Source organism: Podarcis bocagei (assembly GCF_964188305.1).
Source record: "Podarcis bocagei genome assembly, chromosome: 13".
NCBI classification, from domain to species: Eukaryota; Metazoa; Chordata; class Lepidosauria; order Squamata; family Lacertidae; genus Podarcis; species Podarcis bocagei.
Genome location: NC_138138.1, coordinates 36,514,020 through 36,528,180, shown reverse-complemented (window position 1 = coordinate 36,528,180; position 14,161 = coordinate 36,514,020). Strand labels below are relative to the sequence as shown.

At 45.3% G+C, this 14,161-nt stretch overlaps 1 protein-coding gene across 7 annotated transcripts in view; it reads right to left on the bottom strand.

The window, feature by feature from the left end:
* Positions 1–9: 9 nt before the first annotated feature.
* Positions 10–14,161, bottom strand: part of LOC308572717 (voltage-gated potassium channel KCNC1-like) — a 50,577-nt gene continuing 36,425 nt past the window's right edge. The window contains exons 5-7 of one of the 7 annotated variants that reach the window (XR_014001846.1): positions 5,601–5,643; positions 3,981–4,039; positions 70–115 (exon numbers count right to left, since the gene is read on the bottom strand). Coding sequence is in view for 4 of the 7 variants with exons in the window: in XM_081169047.1 (XP_081025173.1) it covers positions 9,213–9,310 (98 nt within the window). In the remaining 3 variants the exon portion in view is untranslated. Of the gene's footprint in view, positions 116–2,802; positions 2,822–3,980; positions 4,040–5,600; positions 5,644–9,189; positions 9,311–14,161 lie in introns of those variants that run through there. The other 6 variants (XR_014001847.1, XR_014001848.1, XM_081169049.1 and 3 more) reach the window with 6 other exon arrangements.

Here is a 14,161-nt window from a genome sequence, read left to right as displayed (position 1 = left end):
GGCGAGCAGGGACGTCGGACAGAACCAGGCGAGCCGAAAGGAGTGGGCGCCGGAGACAGGCGCAGTCCAGCAATGCTGTTCAGGCTGTGGGACTTCTCATAGCCTGTTGGAAGCGCTGTGGGGAAAGGAGAGAAGTGAAAGGGGTGAACAGGGGAAGAGGAACACAGGTCAAGTTAAGGCCCTGACTCTCTCACAGTAGGGACTCTGGCACTAGCAACCATAGCAGTATGCTAGAGGAGGGAGCTGCCCTCTGCTACACTTCATATGCCTGATATACTAGATTCTTGGTCCTCTTAGCTCAGCACTGGCCACATCTGGAGATTTGTTGATGGCTTCATACATTCAGTGAAGCTGTACCTGCGCACTGTGGCCTGGTGCTTCTCTTTCAACCTTTCCTTCATGCCCTGGGATTTGGCAAAGATTTTGCTTTTACCAAAAGTTCCCTATTAGGTCTGAAGCAAGGAACTCTGTCTTGACGCTGATTAACAAACCAAGATAATTCTGGCTGAGCAAATCCCAGCTTGTTAAATGACATTAAGCCAAATTTATGAAGGTTTATGAAGCCGCTGGCTGATGTTCAAACATATCCACTGTCTTACTCTAATTGCCAGCAGTTCTCCAAGGTTTCAAGCCGAGGTCTTTCTCAGACTTGCCACTTGAAAATTAAAGGAATTGAATCTGGGATGTTCTGCACACAGTGCTTGTGCTCTGCCGCTGAACTATAACCCTTCCCCAGTGCTGCTGCTCTAGATTGCTGGAGGGCAGGGTTGTAGCTATCAGCTCAGCAAGCTTCAGATGCCACATGCGGACAAAATGTCCCAGAAAGCTGTGCAAAGCCGCCAACCCTGGTTTGGGTTCCTTGGGCTGTCAGTCAGCCTGTGCCTGCCTGCTTCTCATACCACCATTCTTGACCATCTCCCAAATCAATATTACCTTCTACAACCAGTCTCAGGCTCGATCTTCCATGTTGAACTTGGAAACATTATCCCACAATCATAGTTCTAAGCCAAAGCATTCCTTAACTGGAAGCTCTGTGGCCTCAGTCTTGAAGAGCATGAGCTGTTAGCTGAAACTGAACTTGCTGAGGGCCAAACTAGACGTGACCTTAAATGGATGCCTCTTTGCATTTAACATTCAGCCTTAAAAAACAAAGCAAAACTCTTCGCATCAGCTGGAGGGAGCTGATCATGTTTAGAACCACAGCAGCTGTGGAGGGAGGGGGAATCCTGCATCTGAAACTGGTACTGTACCGCACTGTGAAGAAATCTCCCATTTGCCCCAGTTTCTTCTTCCTGCAAAGATCAGCTTCAAAGGAACACTTTTTGTCAAGACCACAGCAAAGGAGGAAAAGGTTAAACTTTCCCTCCCTGCTTGGTAATGATATTGATAATTATTAGCCCCTGCCCCCAGTAGTGGCTGTTTTGCATTTTTGAAACCCAAAAAGACACATTAAGTATCACGGCTATTTTGGCCGTTAAGAATCAGCCTTGGCAAGCCATTGTTTCCTCTCATCCTATAATAAAGGGATGATAATAATAATAATAATTAGGACTACAGCTCAGCTGGGAAAGCACAGTCAGTAGACCATGAGACTCTTAATCTCAGAGTCATGGATTTGAGCCTGACATTGAGCAAAATATTCCTGCACTGCAGTGGGTTAGACTAGATAACCCTTCCAACTCTGTGATTCTATGATACTATTCATAGAATAGTCTTAGTTGATTAAATCTGAATGAATTTGTGTTCGACCCAAATCATAATTTAGACGAAAAAGCCATACTTGTCTTTAGTTGGTTAACCTACCTGATTAATCAATTAAATGTTGCAGCCGTAATAATTAGGGCTGCTGTCAAGGGTTGCCACTGTTGACCCTCAGAGCCTCCTAGCCTGACTGCTCCTCCACTCTGCTCTTGATGCAGCCTGTTCATCTACCTTATATGGGTGAGGAGAACCTCTACATGCCTCTGCAGTAACCTCTGCATGTTTTGCCCTTTCCCTCTAGAAAGTGCTGTGAATTGGGCACAGAGGGAGAGGCCAGGAAATGGGCAGTGGGAACAGTGGCAAGCAGAACAAAGTGGGCCGGTTTGGCTGATGGGAACACTGAGAATGTCTTGCCCAAGGGACTGCTCCCCCCCCAAAAAAAAACCCTCCTGAAATTAGCATTGCCAATAATAATACTGGCTTGGCTTACATGATTGCCATTTAAAGATTGTGGTGGGTTTTTTGTAAACATAATTAGAAAAAAAGTAGCAAATAGTCTTTCATATAAGCTGATCTTATGCTGTGGGGAACTGACTATATGCTTTTCATTCTCTGGAGAATCCTAGTCTGGCTTCCTGCTGCTCCACCCTATATCATTTCCTACATCTCTCCTCTGTTTCCCTAGGAAGCAGAAATCCTCACTGCCCCCCATTACATGCTCACAGATAGGTTCCCCACAAAGCTAGGCATGCAACACAAGCAAAAACATGTACATCGTGCTCGCATTCCTCTTAAAACAGGCCAGGGGGACGAGATGCATGGGAATTGAGCCTGTTTTGAACTGTAACATAGTTGCTTAGCATATTATGTGTGGAAGGGGGGCAGGTAAGTGCCCTCATGGCATCCTACGTGGCACCTAGGGGCAGAAGGTGATCACTACATGTGGTGTGTTCATTCACAGCAGCTTCCAAGGGAAGGGACTGCAGTTTACAGTGCAGACAACACACAGTTGGAGCCTCTCTAAGAAAAGCTTATATACACAAAAACAAATAAAGATATAAATAGATACTTACATGTCACTGATCTGCCATCGGAGTACATAATAAAGGACACCTCGGAGCTGAATAACATGTAATCACATATGTCTGCATGGGTTTGGAGGTCACAACAGACTGCGTTATGTTGGTAGCATGAACTATGTATAAAATGTATGTGTTGGAACAATATGGTACTGGGTACGATGCAGACTGTGAACTAGAGCAGATATGTGTACGGATATTAATAGTATGCATTTAATCAGAATGTCTGATGGAGCAGTATTCAAAAATTACATCAACGGGGGTTGCATATTCTGCCCGTGGCCAAGCATGTATCACAATGCAGCCTTCCCCAATCTGGTGGCTTCCAGATGCTGCTGGCCTACAACTCCCAATAGCTCAGCCAGCATGGCCAGTGGTGAAGCATGATGGGAAATGTAGTCCAACAGCATCTAGAATGCACTGGGCTGTGGAAGGCTGCCGTAGGGTGTGTGGACCTGCTTATCAGAATGCACGTAGTATGTGTTGCTAGTGTGTTAACACATGAACCACAACTGCAAGCATGTGCTGTGCTGGACCAATACGTAGCACGGTTATAAACAGTGTGTATGCATATTTATGAATACGGTGAAACTTCATGTACCACGTTTACAGCACACTACCTGTGACCCTGTGTGTCTGTGGCATGTCAATATATGTGCTGTGCACTTCTGCAGCACACTGTATGTTGGAGTAGGATGTCTTAGAAACTATGCTGCATAACATGCACATGGAAAACATGCCACCACATATGCCTGTGGCATACTACATGCCATGTAATGTGTTATGTTATGCATGCATGCAGATAAGCAGTGTCTATACAGCATGCTCTGTTTACCAGACTAGCATGTTACTGGATGTTTAAAGTATGCAATACAGAGATGTCAGCCTTTTCTTCAGGGTATCACACTAAACCTACTGCAAAGCAAGGCCCAGTTTCTCTGCCCATGAAAGCCTTACAGTGAGGCTTACCTGCATGTGGAAGAGCTGCTCCACCATGGAGACAGCTGCATCTCAACACCACTACACAAAGGATCCCTGCATGAACAAGTGCTCCCAACTCAGCTCTGATCAGGGTGGAGAAAAAGGACCTTATTGCACAGAGTGTGATGCCCTGAGGATTCCCCTCTGCCAGGCAGCCCACCCCAGGAGCAGAAGCGACAACACGCTGAGATTGGATTGAAAGCATTGAGCAGGGCTGACCTGCCTCCGGGGGGGCGCTGGAGTTCACATGCCCAGCCAGTCTCAGGCGGTAATCAGAGCTGGAGACAGAGAAAGACACGGAGACCTGATCACACCGCGCTGAAAATGCTAAGCAGGACAGGTTGTGCAAGCGGCAAAGAGCAATGTTCACTTCCTTTGTGTGCATGAGAAAGGGGGTTAATTTTGCAAGGAACTGATGCACGCTTACTGATGCACACAACGGGAATGAGGAGGGGGAGAAAAACGGCACGTGCAAAAGTGCACATTCCTCATGCTGCCAGGTGCACTTTTCAATGGCACAGGCAGCACTTGCATGAGAGTCAAATTTGCACATTCTGAGGATTGCTTCACAGATGTTTCCTGTGTACAAGTCACTTCTGTGAAACAAAACTTCAGACACACGGAGCTTATCTCTTCTATTTGCACATGCAAGTTTTCATAACCATGTGCAACCCAGCAGTAAGTTGCACATTTACCCCATTTTGCAAGAGCAGAAAAAGCTTCACCTGCAAACAGGTACAAATGCAGATGTGCAAACACTTTGATTGTGTTTGTCACATTTCCTTTCATTTGCTTATCCAGGTTTTGCATGTGCAGATGGAGAGCAGAGCTTCCCTGGCATGCAGCATTTTTTGAACATGTTCACCAGGTGCCCAGTTTCACACTTACCTCTTCTTTACTTACACACACACACACACACACACACACACACACACAAAATTTGATTTTACAACCACAACAAAGGTGCACCTTTATCTCCTTCACACTTTTAAATAGGATTTTGCACATAGGTCTCAATTCCATATGCATGGCAATCTGCACCAGGAAACAGGATAGTGGAGATTGTCTACAGATGGGGAGAGGAGTGCAGCCACAGGATTTGCAATAGTGGCTTTCTGGCACCAGACCCGTTGGACAGCAGTTTAGGAAGGGCCAAGGTGCTGGGGATGGGAGAGTGTGTAGCTAATCCTAGGAAACCTCAAGGGCAAGCAGAATTAGTCATTCACCTTCTCATCTGGGGTGAGTTAAGAACTGCATCCAAGCAACCATGCATACAACCTTCATCTAAATTGATGCCTTTGTTTCTTTAACACCACAGATGGATAAGAAAAGGAGATTAGACAGGCAAACAACTAGGGTTGCCATATTTCAATCAGTGAAATCCGGTTGTTGTGCTTTATTTGTTTATTTTTATTTTTGAATAATTTTCTTTTGGCAAATTCGCAAAAGAAAGGATGTTTTTAAGCTATTTTTTAAGGAAAATCACCAAAAAACAACATTGTGCCAACATAGGTTGCCATATGTCCGGATTTTCCCGGACATTTTTTTTAAAAAGCAGATTATGCCCGGACACTGCTTCCAACTGCAGCTTTCCGGATATGTCTGGGAAATTCCAGACCTATGGAGACCCTAGAACGGTCTTTTTCACAAGTCTGGTGTAAGAAGGCATTCTTTCTGATGCTCTCCTCCACTTTCCCACCCCACCCCCATGCATTGGACGCTGGGGTGAGGCTGCAAGAGGTGTCAGCCTCATCCAAACGGCTCCCTGTGGAAAACGGAAAATATTCCCCCTGGGTGCAAAAAACAAGCAGGCTAAGGTGTGTGGAGTGAGTTACGTACCTGGCTCACGCGGTCGGGGCGTTACGAGAATACAGGGTGGACCCTACAAGACGTATGAAATGGGGCATTAATTGGAATCAAATATTGGTGCAGCCCATCTTTGGGGAGAACACGAGGGGAGCCCAGCATCTTAATTGGTCCTTGTGCAGTTCAAATATACTTATCCTTTGTGCTAACCTATCCCTATTTCCTTTTATGCTTCTAGCCTTACACCAAATCAAGCCCACACTCCCAAGTGCACTTCATTCCCCCATCCCTCTTCCTCACCATCCCTGCTGACTCCTCCAGCAACACCCATTTCTCAGTTTCATCTTCTGAGCATGATTCTTTACTCTGTGAGTGTGTGTTGTGGAGTACAGCTCCTGCACTCATCCCCACCCTGTTGTGTCTCTCTATGGGCATCCTCAAATCCAGAGCTATGGGGCCCCCCAATCGTGTTCCCTTCTGTGGACAGGCGCAATATTTGCCCTGAAAATGAAAACAGATAATATGAAATAAGCCACAAGCACATGGGATACCGGGGTGGGTGGGTGGGTTGTAAAGACATCTGAGTGCCTATAGTTATGAAAGGTGGGGAAAAGGGTAGAAATATAGAGCTCCCCTCTCAAAGCAAACAGAATTCAGAGCTGTTTCATGATGGGCCTAGTTTAGGGACATCATCCCTACCAGAAACTTAAGCTGCAGTCCTGTACACACTTATACAGAATGCTCCCATTGAGTGGTGGGACTAAGAACACATAACTGCATATACTCGCATTCATATTTTCTTGCCTTGCCTCTCCCCTTTGTCCCTCTCACTGTCAAAATTGAGATTGTAAGCTCCTTGGGGTAGGGGCTCTTTGTTTTTTTGTTTTACTTTGTTAAGCTTGAGTTGTGATTTTAAAAATAATAGACCTGGCTTGCCAGTAGTACATGTGAAAAGGATCTAGGGGTCTAGATGACTCATGGAGTCCCTTCCAACTCTGCGATACTATGACATGGTCTACCAACCTATCAGCATTTCATTGTAATTTACTGCTTATTAATAGTCTAGGATGACTGGTCAATGGCTGGCTGATCAAAAGACGCTACTAGTCAGGAGAAGGCCACTAGATAGGAGAGGAATCTCTCTGGTCCTTTGAACAAGGTCACTTCTACACTACCTGTTTAATGAGTGTTTATTCTGATTTGTTTTTTGAGAGATTAGACAGCACATTCCCCCTGATTTGTTTGTGGGGAGAATAGATAGTGCTGTGTCAAGCAAGTGTTATCCCTAAGTTTCCAGTTTCTGTCACCTTCTGTTTTTGGGGGTGGGCGGGGTGGGGCAGCAGGTTTGTTGTACAGGACTTCCCAATCAACTATAATTGCACAGCCTGAATTTGCCAGTATGTGACTGAATCCTACCCTAAAATAGTGACAGTCTGGAAGCACCCTGAGATACCTATCAGAACTTGGAGAAAGTAATGCTTTTTCTGGTGAACAGTGGGACTGGCGTGTGTGTGTGTGTGTGTGTGTGTGTGTGTGTGTGTGTGTGTGTGTAAAAAGAGCAAGTGACTGCAAAGTAGCAGTCCAGAAGGCTCAGAGCAAAGGGTTTCTATGTGGAGTTCGTTGAAATGAGTGATGGAGCCTGGGGGTTGCCCAAGATGCTCTCTCCCTGTAGCAGTGCCTGCTCACTTCCACTTATATTCTGCTGGTATATTAGTCAAACAAATATATTGCCAAGGCACTCTTAGTGAATCTCTACCAGTGTTTTCCTATCCAAAGGAAATTAAGCCCACTGGTGCTGCCTCCAGAATTTCTCACAGCTCAGTGAAGGGGGTGTTTTTTGTGCAACTGTATGCTAAATGCATTTCACACATATGCAGGGCCTCTGGGGAACTGTGTGCAGTGTCTGTTCAAGGACAGGTTTCAGTTCATTCCAATCACCATGTCATTTTGGATTTTGAGAAAGGCAGGGCTAAACAGCTTTGCACAAATCACACAAGCAGAGCCCTCCCTCCTTCCATGGAAATTTGAAGTAATACAGGTTTATAAATTGATGTATGAGGTGGAGAAAGTGGTTCAAGAGAAGTGGGGCTGGATCCAGGTTTTAGGGGCTGCCTGAGCAGGCTCTTCTTAACGCCCTCTAGTGCCTACCCTCACTTGAGAGTCCTGCATTCCAGGGGGCTGGACCAGATGACCCTCAGGGTCCCTTCCAACTCTACAGTTCTATGATTCTGTGATTTGTGCATACATGTGAACAGGTTTGCCTGATGACAGTGGCTCGTTATGTCACCAAAAGGTAAGCCCAAGAGCAGGCATAGGCAAACTCCGGCCCTCCAGATGTTTGGGACTACAGTTCCCATAATCCCTGATCACTGGTCCTGTTAGCTAGGGATGATGGGAATGCCTGCCCAAGAGTGTAACACCCCTGCAAGCAAGTGCCAGAGAGAGGCTGGTGGATGGTCCACTTTTTCTTCATGGTGTTCACCAGCTTGTTCACTTATAAGGCAACAAAAGCTAAAGGGGCATCCCCCTCGTATGCCCTCACTCACTTCCCCAACAGCACTCCTTCCGTCAGATATGCCAATCAGCAAGTGAGCATGGTATACGAGGCTAGTGCCACTGCCAGGAGCCAAAGTGAAGGGGGTGCTGAGGGCAGAACCAGCCAGTTGCCTCCCCCCTATGCCAGGTACCAAAGTCAGGCCATGTGAGAAGTTTCTCTCCTAATAATGGAGTTTGGAAATTGTTCAGTGAAATTGGCTGTTGATTCAGGATCAGGACAGACAAAAGAGGATCAGCAGCTTAGAAACTGTTGACTAGAATTCTGATCCGTTTTTGATGGTGTTGAATGACCAACTGGAACTCCTTCAGAAAGAAGAGTTGAATGGCAACAGCAGCAGAAGAAAAAGAAGGAGAAGGAAAACCATATTTGGGAAGATCTAACAGGGCTCCCCTTAAACCCTAAACCCTACAGGTAGCATTGGTGGAATTGCCTCAGAGTCTCAGCGTTATGTGTAGTCTGCAGTAAAAATGGAGAGCAGCATTCTGTGCCAAGATAACTTCAATGCAGCAACACTAATGGGGGGGGGGGAGTGTGTTGAAACCTGCAACCTATATAAATGTGCAAATCTATCTATCTATCTATCTATCTATCTATCTATCTATCTATCTATCTATCTATTTTAGGGGCCTTATTTTGACATTACTATGCCCACCACACCAGGGAGAACCAATAAAGCCCAGTTCTCTTCCTCCAGGGAAATCCTGAAGATCCAGCTAGATGCTACGCAGGTTAGTAGTGATCCAGCAGGTCCTGTATGACCTCATTCTCTTGCATTCTCCAACGAGCCCCAAAATGGCTGCTTCTGTTTCTTTCTTGGCATTTTTTCGTATTTGCTTTCCTCTCCATGCAACTATGGGTGGAGCATTTTGGTTCCTCACTTCAACTGGTTTATTCTTCACCTGAGCCCTACCAGAAATGCAGCTGGTAACTCTAGGTGCTGGAGGAGGGGAGCTGCAAAGTGGTCAATGGTGGCGAGTTTTGCAGGGAAGGCAAGCGACAAGGAGGACTAAATTGCAAGAGTGAGTAATGGGGTGGGGAGTGGGGTGATGTGGGGAGCCTACTCACCAATTCCCTGCATTCCAGGCATCCTACTCATGCTTCCAGGGGGCCGCGTTGGCATTGTAGTCATGCAGGTACCAGGAGGTGGCAGAGGAGTCTGATGCTGGCTGCGGCAGGCGGCGGGCGCCTATGGGGCCCGGGTTTGGTGGGCAGTGGGGTAGAGGGAGAAGGATAGGGGGTAGGAGCAATGGATGGAAATGAAAAGGGGGTAGGAGAAACAGACAGAGGATGTGTGAGGAGGAGGCACTGAAGATGGGCATGTGATGAAGTAGAGGAAGGCACAGCTGTGAAACACCCCTCTCCCACCCCTCACCCCTCTCTTGCCCATCTCCCAACCTGAGCTCAGGACTCCTGGTGCCCAGACTCACCTGTCCTGATACATTGGGTTTCCCTTCCTCAGGAGTCCTGCTTTTTTTAGCTTTTAGCTTCTAACGCACTACCACTAAGAGGTAAATCTGCATGATGTCATGGTTAGGACGCTTGCCGTAGATGAGAGAGACCTGGGTTCAAATCCCCACTTAACCACGGAATTCACTAGGCGGCACTATCTCTGTGCCTAACCTAACTCACTGTGCGGTTTATGAGGATAAAAGTAGTGGGGAATAATTCTCTGTGCAGGCTTCAGAGAGGAAGTGGAGGGCCATTAGTATGTCACGTTTAATGACAGAGCAGGCTTCTGCCTCAATCATTCTAAGCTGTTTTTAAACTACAGCTATAATTTTCATTGCTTTATTATTACTTAATTATGACTGGATAGTGCTTTTGTTTAATAAATGTGGCATTATTATTATTATTATTATTAACTAACAAGGCTGCTTGCATATTTTATTTATTATTACTTGGCTTGAAATTAATTTCTTGTTAAAACAGGCAGGTGATCTCCTGCTATGCTTATCCTGATTTGGGACAGTAGACTCCAGCGGTCACGTCATTTTCACTGCTGCTTGCTGGCTTGCTTGATTCCCAGTCTATCTGAACGAGCTGCAAAATTATTTAACAATGTCCTCAGTAAGGTACTATTGTTGGGACTTGGCATGGGGGAAGCCTCAAATCCCAGTTCAAGAATGAGTTCATCTTGGGCCAGTGACCATTAGTCAGCACAGCCCTACTTTGTGATGATGATGGTGGTGATGAAGAAAATGAGGGTGGCTTGTCTGCTGCCTTGACCACCTTAGAGGAAAGGTGGCATATAATGAAAGCCAGTAACATACAGCATCTTGTAGATGTTTTTGTTTGGAGGCAATCTAGAAATAATGGTTAAATAAGAAGAGAAAAGCTGTGCTTTTAACAGGAAATCCTAGCAACTGAACCTGGGGCTATGTGTGCAAACTGTGAGCTCTACAGCTTAGCTGTAGCACCTTCCCTAAAATGGCCAAAGCATTGGTCAGGAATCAAACAGGCCTCCCTTGTGACACATCAAGACCATGGGGTATAGGAAGGGGGGGCAGTGGGGGCAGACCGCCCTGGGTGCCCTCACTGAGGGGGGTAACATTCGGCATGCCGCCCACGACTCCCAGGCCTACCCCAAGCTGTCGGGGTAAGGGGGGGAGCTGCACCACTTTGCCGGTGCCATTCCCCCCTTTCCCTTTCATTTTGACAGCTTGGGGGAGGCTTGGGAGTCGCGGGCGGGCAGCATGCTGAATGTCTGCCATGGGCACTCGAGTGGCTATCCCGCACCTGGGAGGGCACCCTCCACGCCACATACCCCTCAGGAGCTCGCCCGCCCTGGGCAGCATGGGCATATGCTCCACCGCTGCACTGACCCAGAAAATAATGGTGTGCAGCACTGAGGAAACAGCAGCACACGAGCTTAAAACAAAATAAAACCCTATGATTCTGTGACTCACTCCCATCAGCCCCATCCTGTCTTGCCTAAGAATTTTTCTGTGGTGCAGATGGTATTCAGCAGTCTCCTCATGCTGGCCAGGCTACCAATGTCCTAAATTTTCCACCAGCTGGGAACACAGCTCTCTCTCTCCCCCTACCCTCCCATGAAGGAACATCCATTATATTCTGAGCTACAGGGAATATGATAGGCGACTAGTGCAAGGCACAGGATGGACTACACCACCCCATTGGAAACATGACTATGCTGAACAGAAGACCCACTCCCTCGTTTACTTAGCATAATGTTTAACCCAGCAGTCCTCGGCTTGATCTCTCTCCCTCTTCATATCAAGTTTTAATTTTATTTTATTGTGTGTGCACGTGTGCTCAGCCTTGGTGCTATGCAATAAGAAAATTTCCATTTGCAGACATCTGGATTAACAATGATGCACAAAGCAGTGGCCTATTTCCCATGTTAATTTGCATACATTTGGATTAGGATGTAAAGAGCATTTAATCTCCAAGAGGTACGAGGGCACAAATCACCCCCTACTACCTGTCCTAAAAATTCTGCTCCTCAATATTAAATCTGGCATAACACTTTGCAGCTATTCAGTGGAACTGATGCTCTGCACATGCTCAGACATTCTATTTATTTTACTGTAATGTATTCCGGGAATGAGCCCTGCTACTGAAATCAGATTCTGTAGCTGTGTGCCTTGACTCAAACCTCACCTCCAACATTTTGTTACAGTTTGCACACATTGAGATTTATTAATCTCTATAAGTAAATCAGCAGTGGTCTTGCCCTGAGTATTATATTTGATTTAAAAGCATACGTCAGTGAATATTCACATACTTAGGGCTTAATAAGTGTATGCAAATGAACAGTAAATTGAGTATTTTTAAAAACGTGTTTGTAGATTAAAATCCCAGATGAACAGCTGGTCTAATCTCTTAACTGCAAACATACGAAAGATGTTGTAAGCACTCTAGAAGGGTACTCTCTATTTGCATGGGGGCAACAGATTGCCTTAACAGCCCCAGCTGATGTCCAGTTTGAACTGATTGGGTGCCAAGCATTTCACAGATGAAAACAGGAACATGCTTGTCATACTCCTCATTCAAAAGAGCCCTCCACGGCATGTTAATGAAGACTCTACTCTGTCCATTGCATGCTTTATTTCTTTAGTCTGCAATAGCCTGACCTTCACAAGGTGGTTGTTATTTTGATTAAAGATATATTTGAAACCACAAAACTGTCTAGTAATGGATCACAACCCAAAGTATACCTCAGCACCTGCAGTGAGTGATATGGTAGGTTGTGCACAGCACACAAGGCAAAAATAGGGACACTGATTTACCAAGGCCAGTTAACCCAAAATAGGGGCTGTCCGTCATAAACAGAAACAGTTGGAGCATACGGAGTTCTTGGATATCCCCCAGAACCATCTGCGACACAGAGAGGTTCTGTGGCCAATGCACAGGAACTTCTAGGGGGAAACAGGTGACATGGAAAGGGCTACTTCAGGGCAAGACATCGGAAAACTACCAGCCTGCTGATGAAAAAGGCTGTCACCACAGTAAACTAGTTGTGCTCCAATTCTAACTCCACTTTCTTGGAAGTAAGCCCAAGTCCTCAACAGGACTTAATTCTGAGTGGATGTGGTTAGGATTGTGCTGTTAGGCTCTAGGGTACCATAGCACTCTTTATACTTCAGCTAGTAAGCAAGAACATCAGAGCAATGGTTTCCCTTCCTTTTTTAATTTACATACACTGGGATTAATTAGCAATTGCTTATGAACAACAGGCTTTCTCCCCTCCGGCCCTTTGCTTCTCTCTCTTATCCAGCAATCCAAAACCCATTTAACTCCAAAAAGGAACCTCATATAAGTGAACAGGTGATCTCTCTCCACAGTGCCTGGTTAATGGATTGCGGCCTTAAGTCTGCTTTTCATGCATCATGTTTATCCTGAGGCTGTGATGTGATAAATTACCAAGTGGTATTTCAATAACACCACCGCTTTATTCATGCTTGTCCAGACATCTTTTTAATCTGGTGGTAAGATTGCTGTGGCTCTTTGCCAAGGACATTTCCGCCCACACATGTGCTCCTAGGTGATATCCCAGAATGCACTCTGGCATATCTGGGACCACTGAGACTGGCTTAAGTGTGCCAAGTGTGGGGAGGGGCCAACTTTGTCTGCTTCTCCATGTTTGCTTGGAGGACCAAGAAAGGAAAATGGGGTCAAATGCAGTGAACAGAGGTAGATATTTTCTTTAGTGCACACACAAGGCTAGGTAGACCTTTACCCAATTAAAGCAAAAATTGTCCACTATGACACCCTGAACTCCACCTATGGTAATCAGGTGCAAATATTTGTTGATCAAAAGCACTGTTCTATTCAGCATCAGATTTTAATTTTTTAGAAACTAGCTTTAATGTAAATCTAGAGAGAGACTGCCAAAAGTAAGCAACATTTTAGCATTTGCATTCCCTCCTTTATGAGAAAGAGGAAATGCCTTTTCCAAGGTGATACCTTCTGTCACAAGTTTGCCTCTGTTGGTTTTCCTACATGTAAATATTTGATTGATGGATTAATGAACTAAAACTCCTATGAATAATAACAAAGATTTATTTTAATCAGATGGCAGATATTAAAAAAAAAATTCACCAGGGACAGTTTCCCTTGCAAGAATACAAACAGCTAATTCTGTTAAAACTCCCTCTGTTACACATATTGGTAGAACAAAAGGATTGTTTTCTTTTTTACTCACTATTACAGTAGCCAGTCGGGATCAAAATATGATTGTACACTTCACTGTCAGCTCCACCAATTAATACTAGTCCCTACATTAATCAACAAAACATTTAGTTGATTAACTGAGTAAAGCTTGAGGCTCTAATTAAGACCTGAAAAAAATCAGAAGAACAAAGTTTTGGGGTACGTTTGTTTGTTTAGCTGATTGAAGCCTAACACTGACTATGAGAGGACAAAAGACTAAATAGAGGTTGGGAATTACAATTTGCTACCTTGTTAAACACAAAATACATTTAGCTGAACAGTGCACTTGGGTTCTTGCATTGTAATTGTGAGTACAGTAAACATAACCTTCACTGATGGATTGTGTTTGAAGTGCCAAAGTATT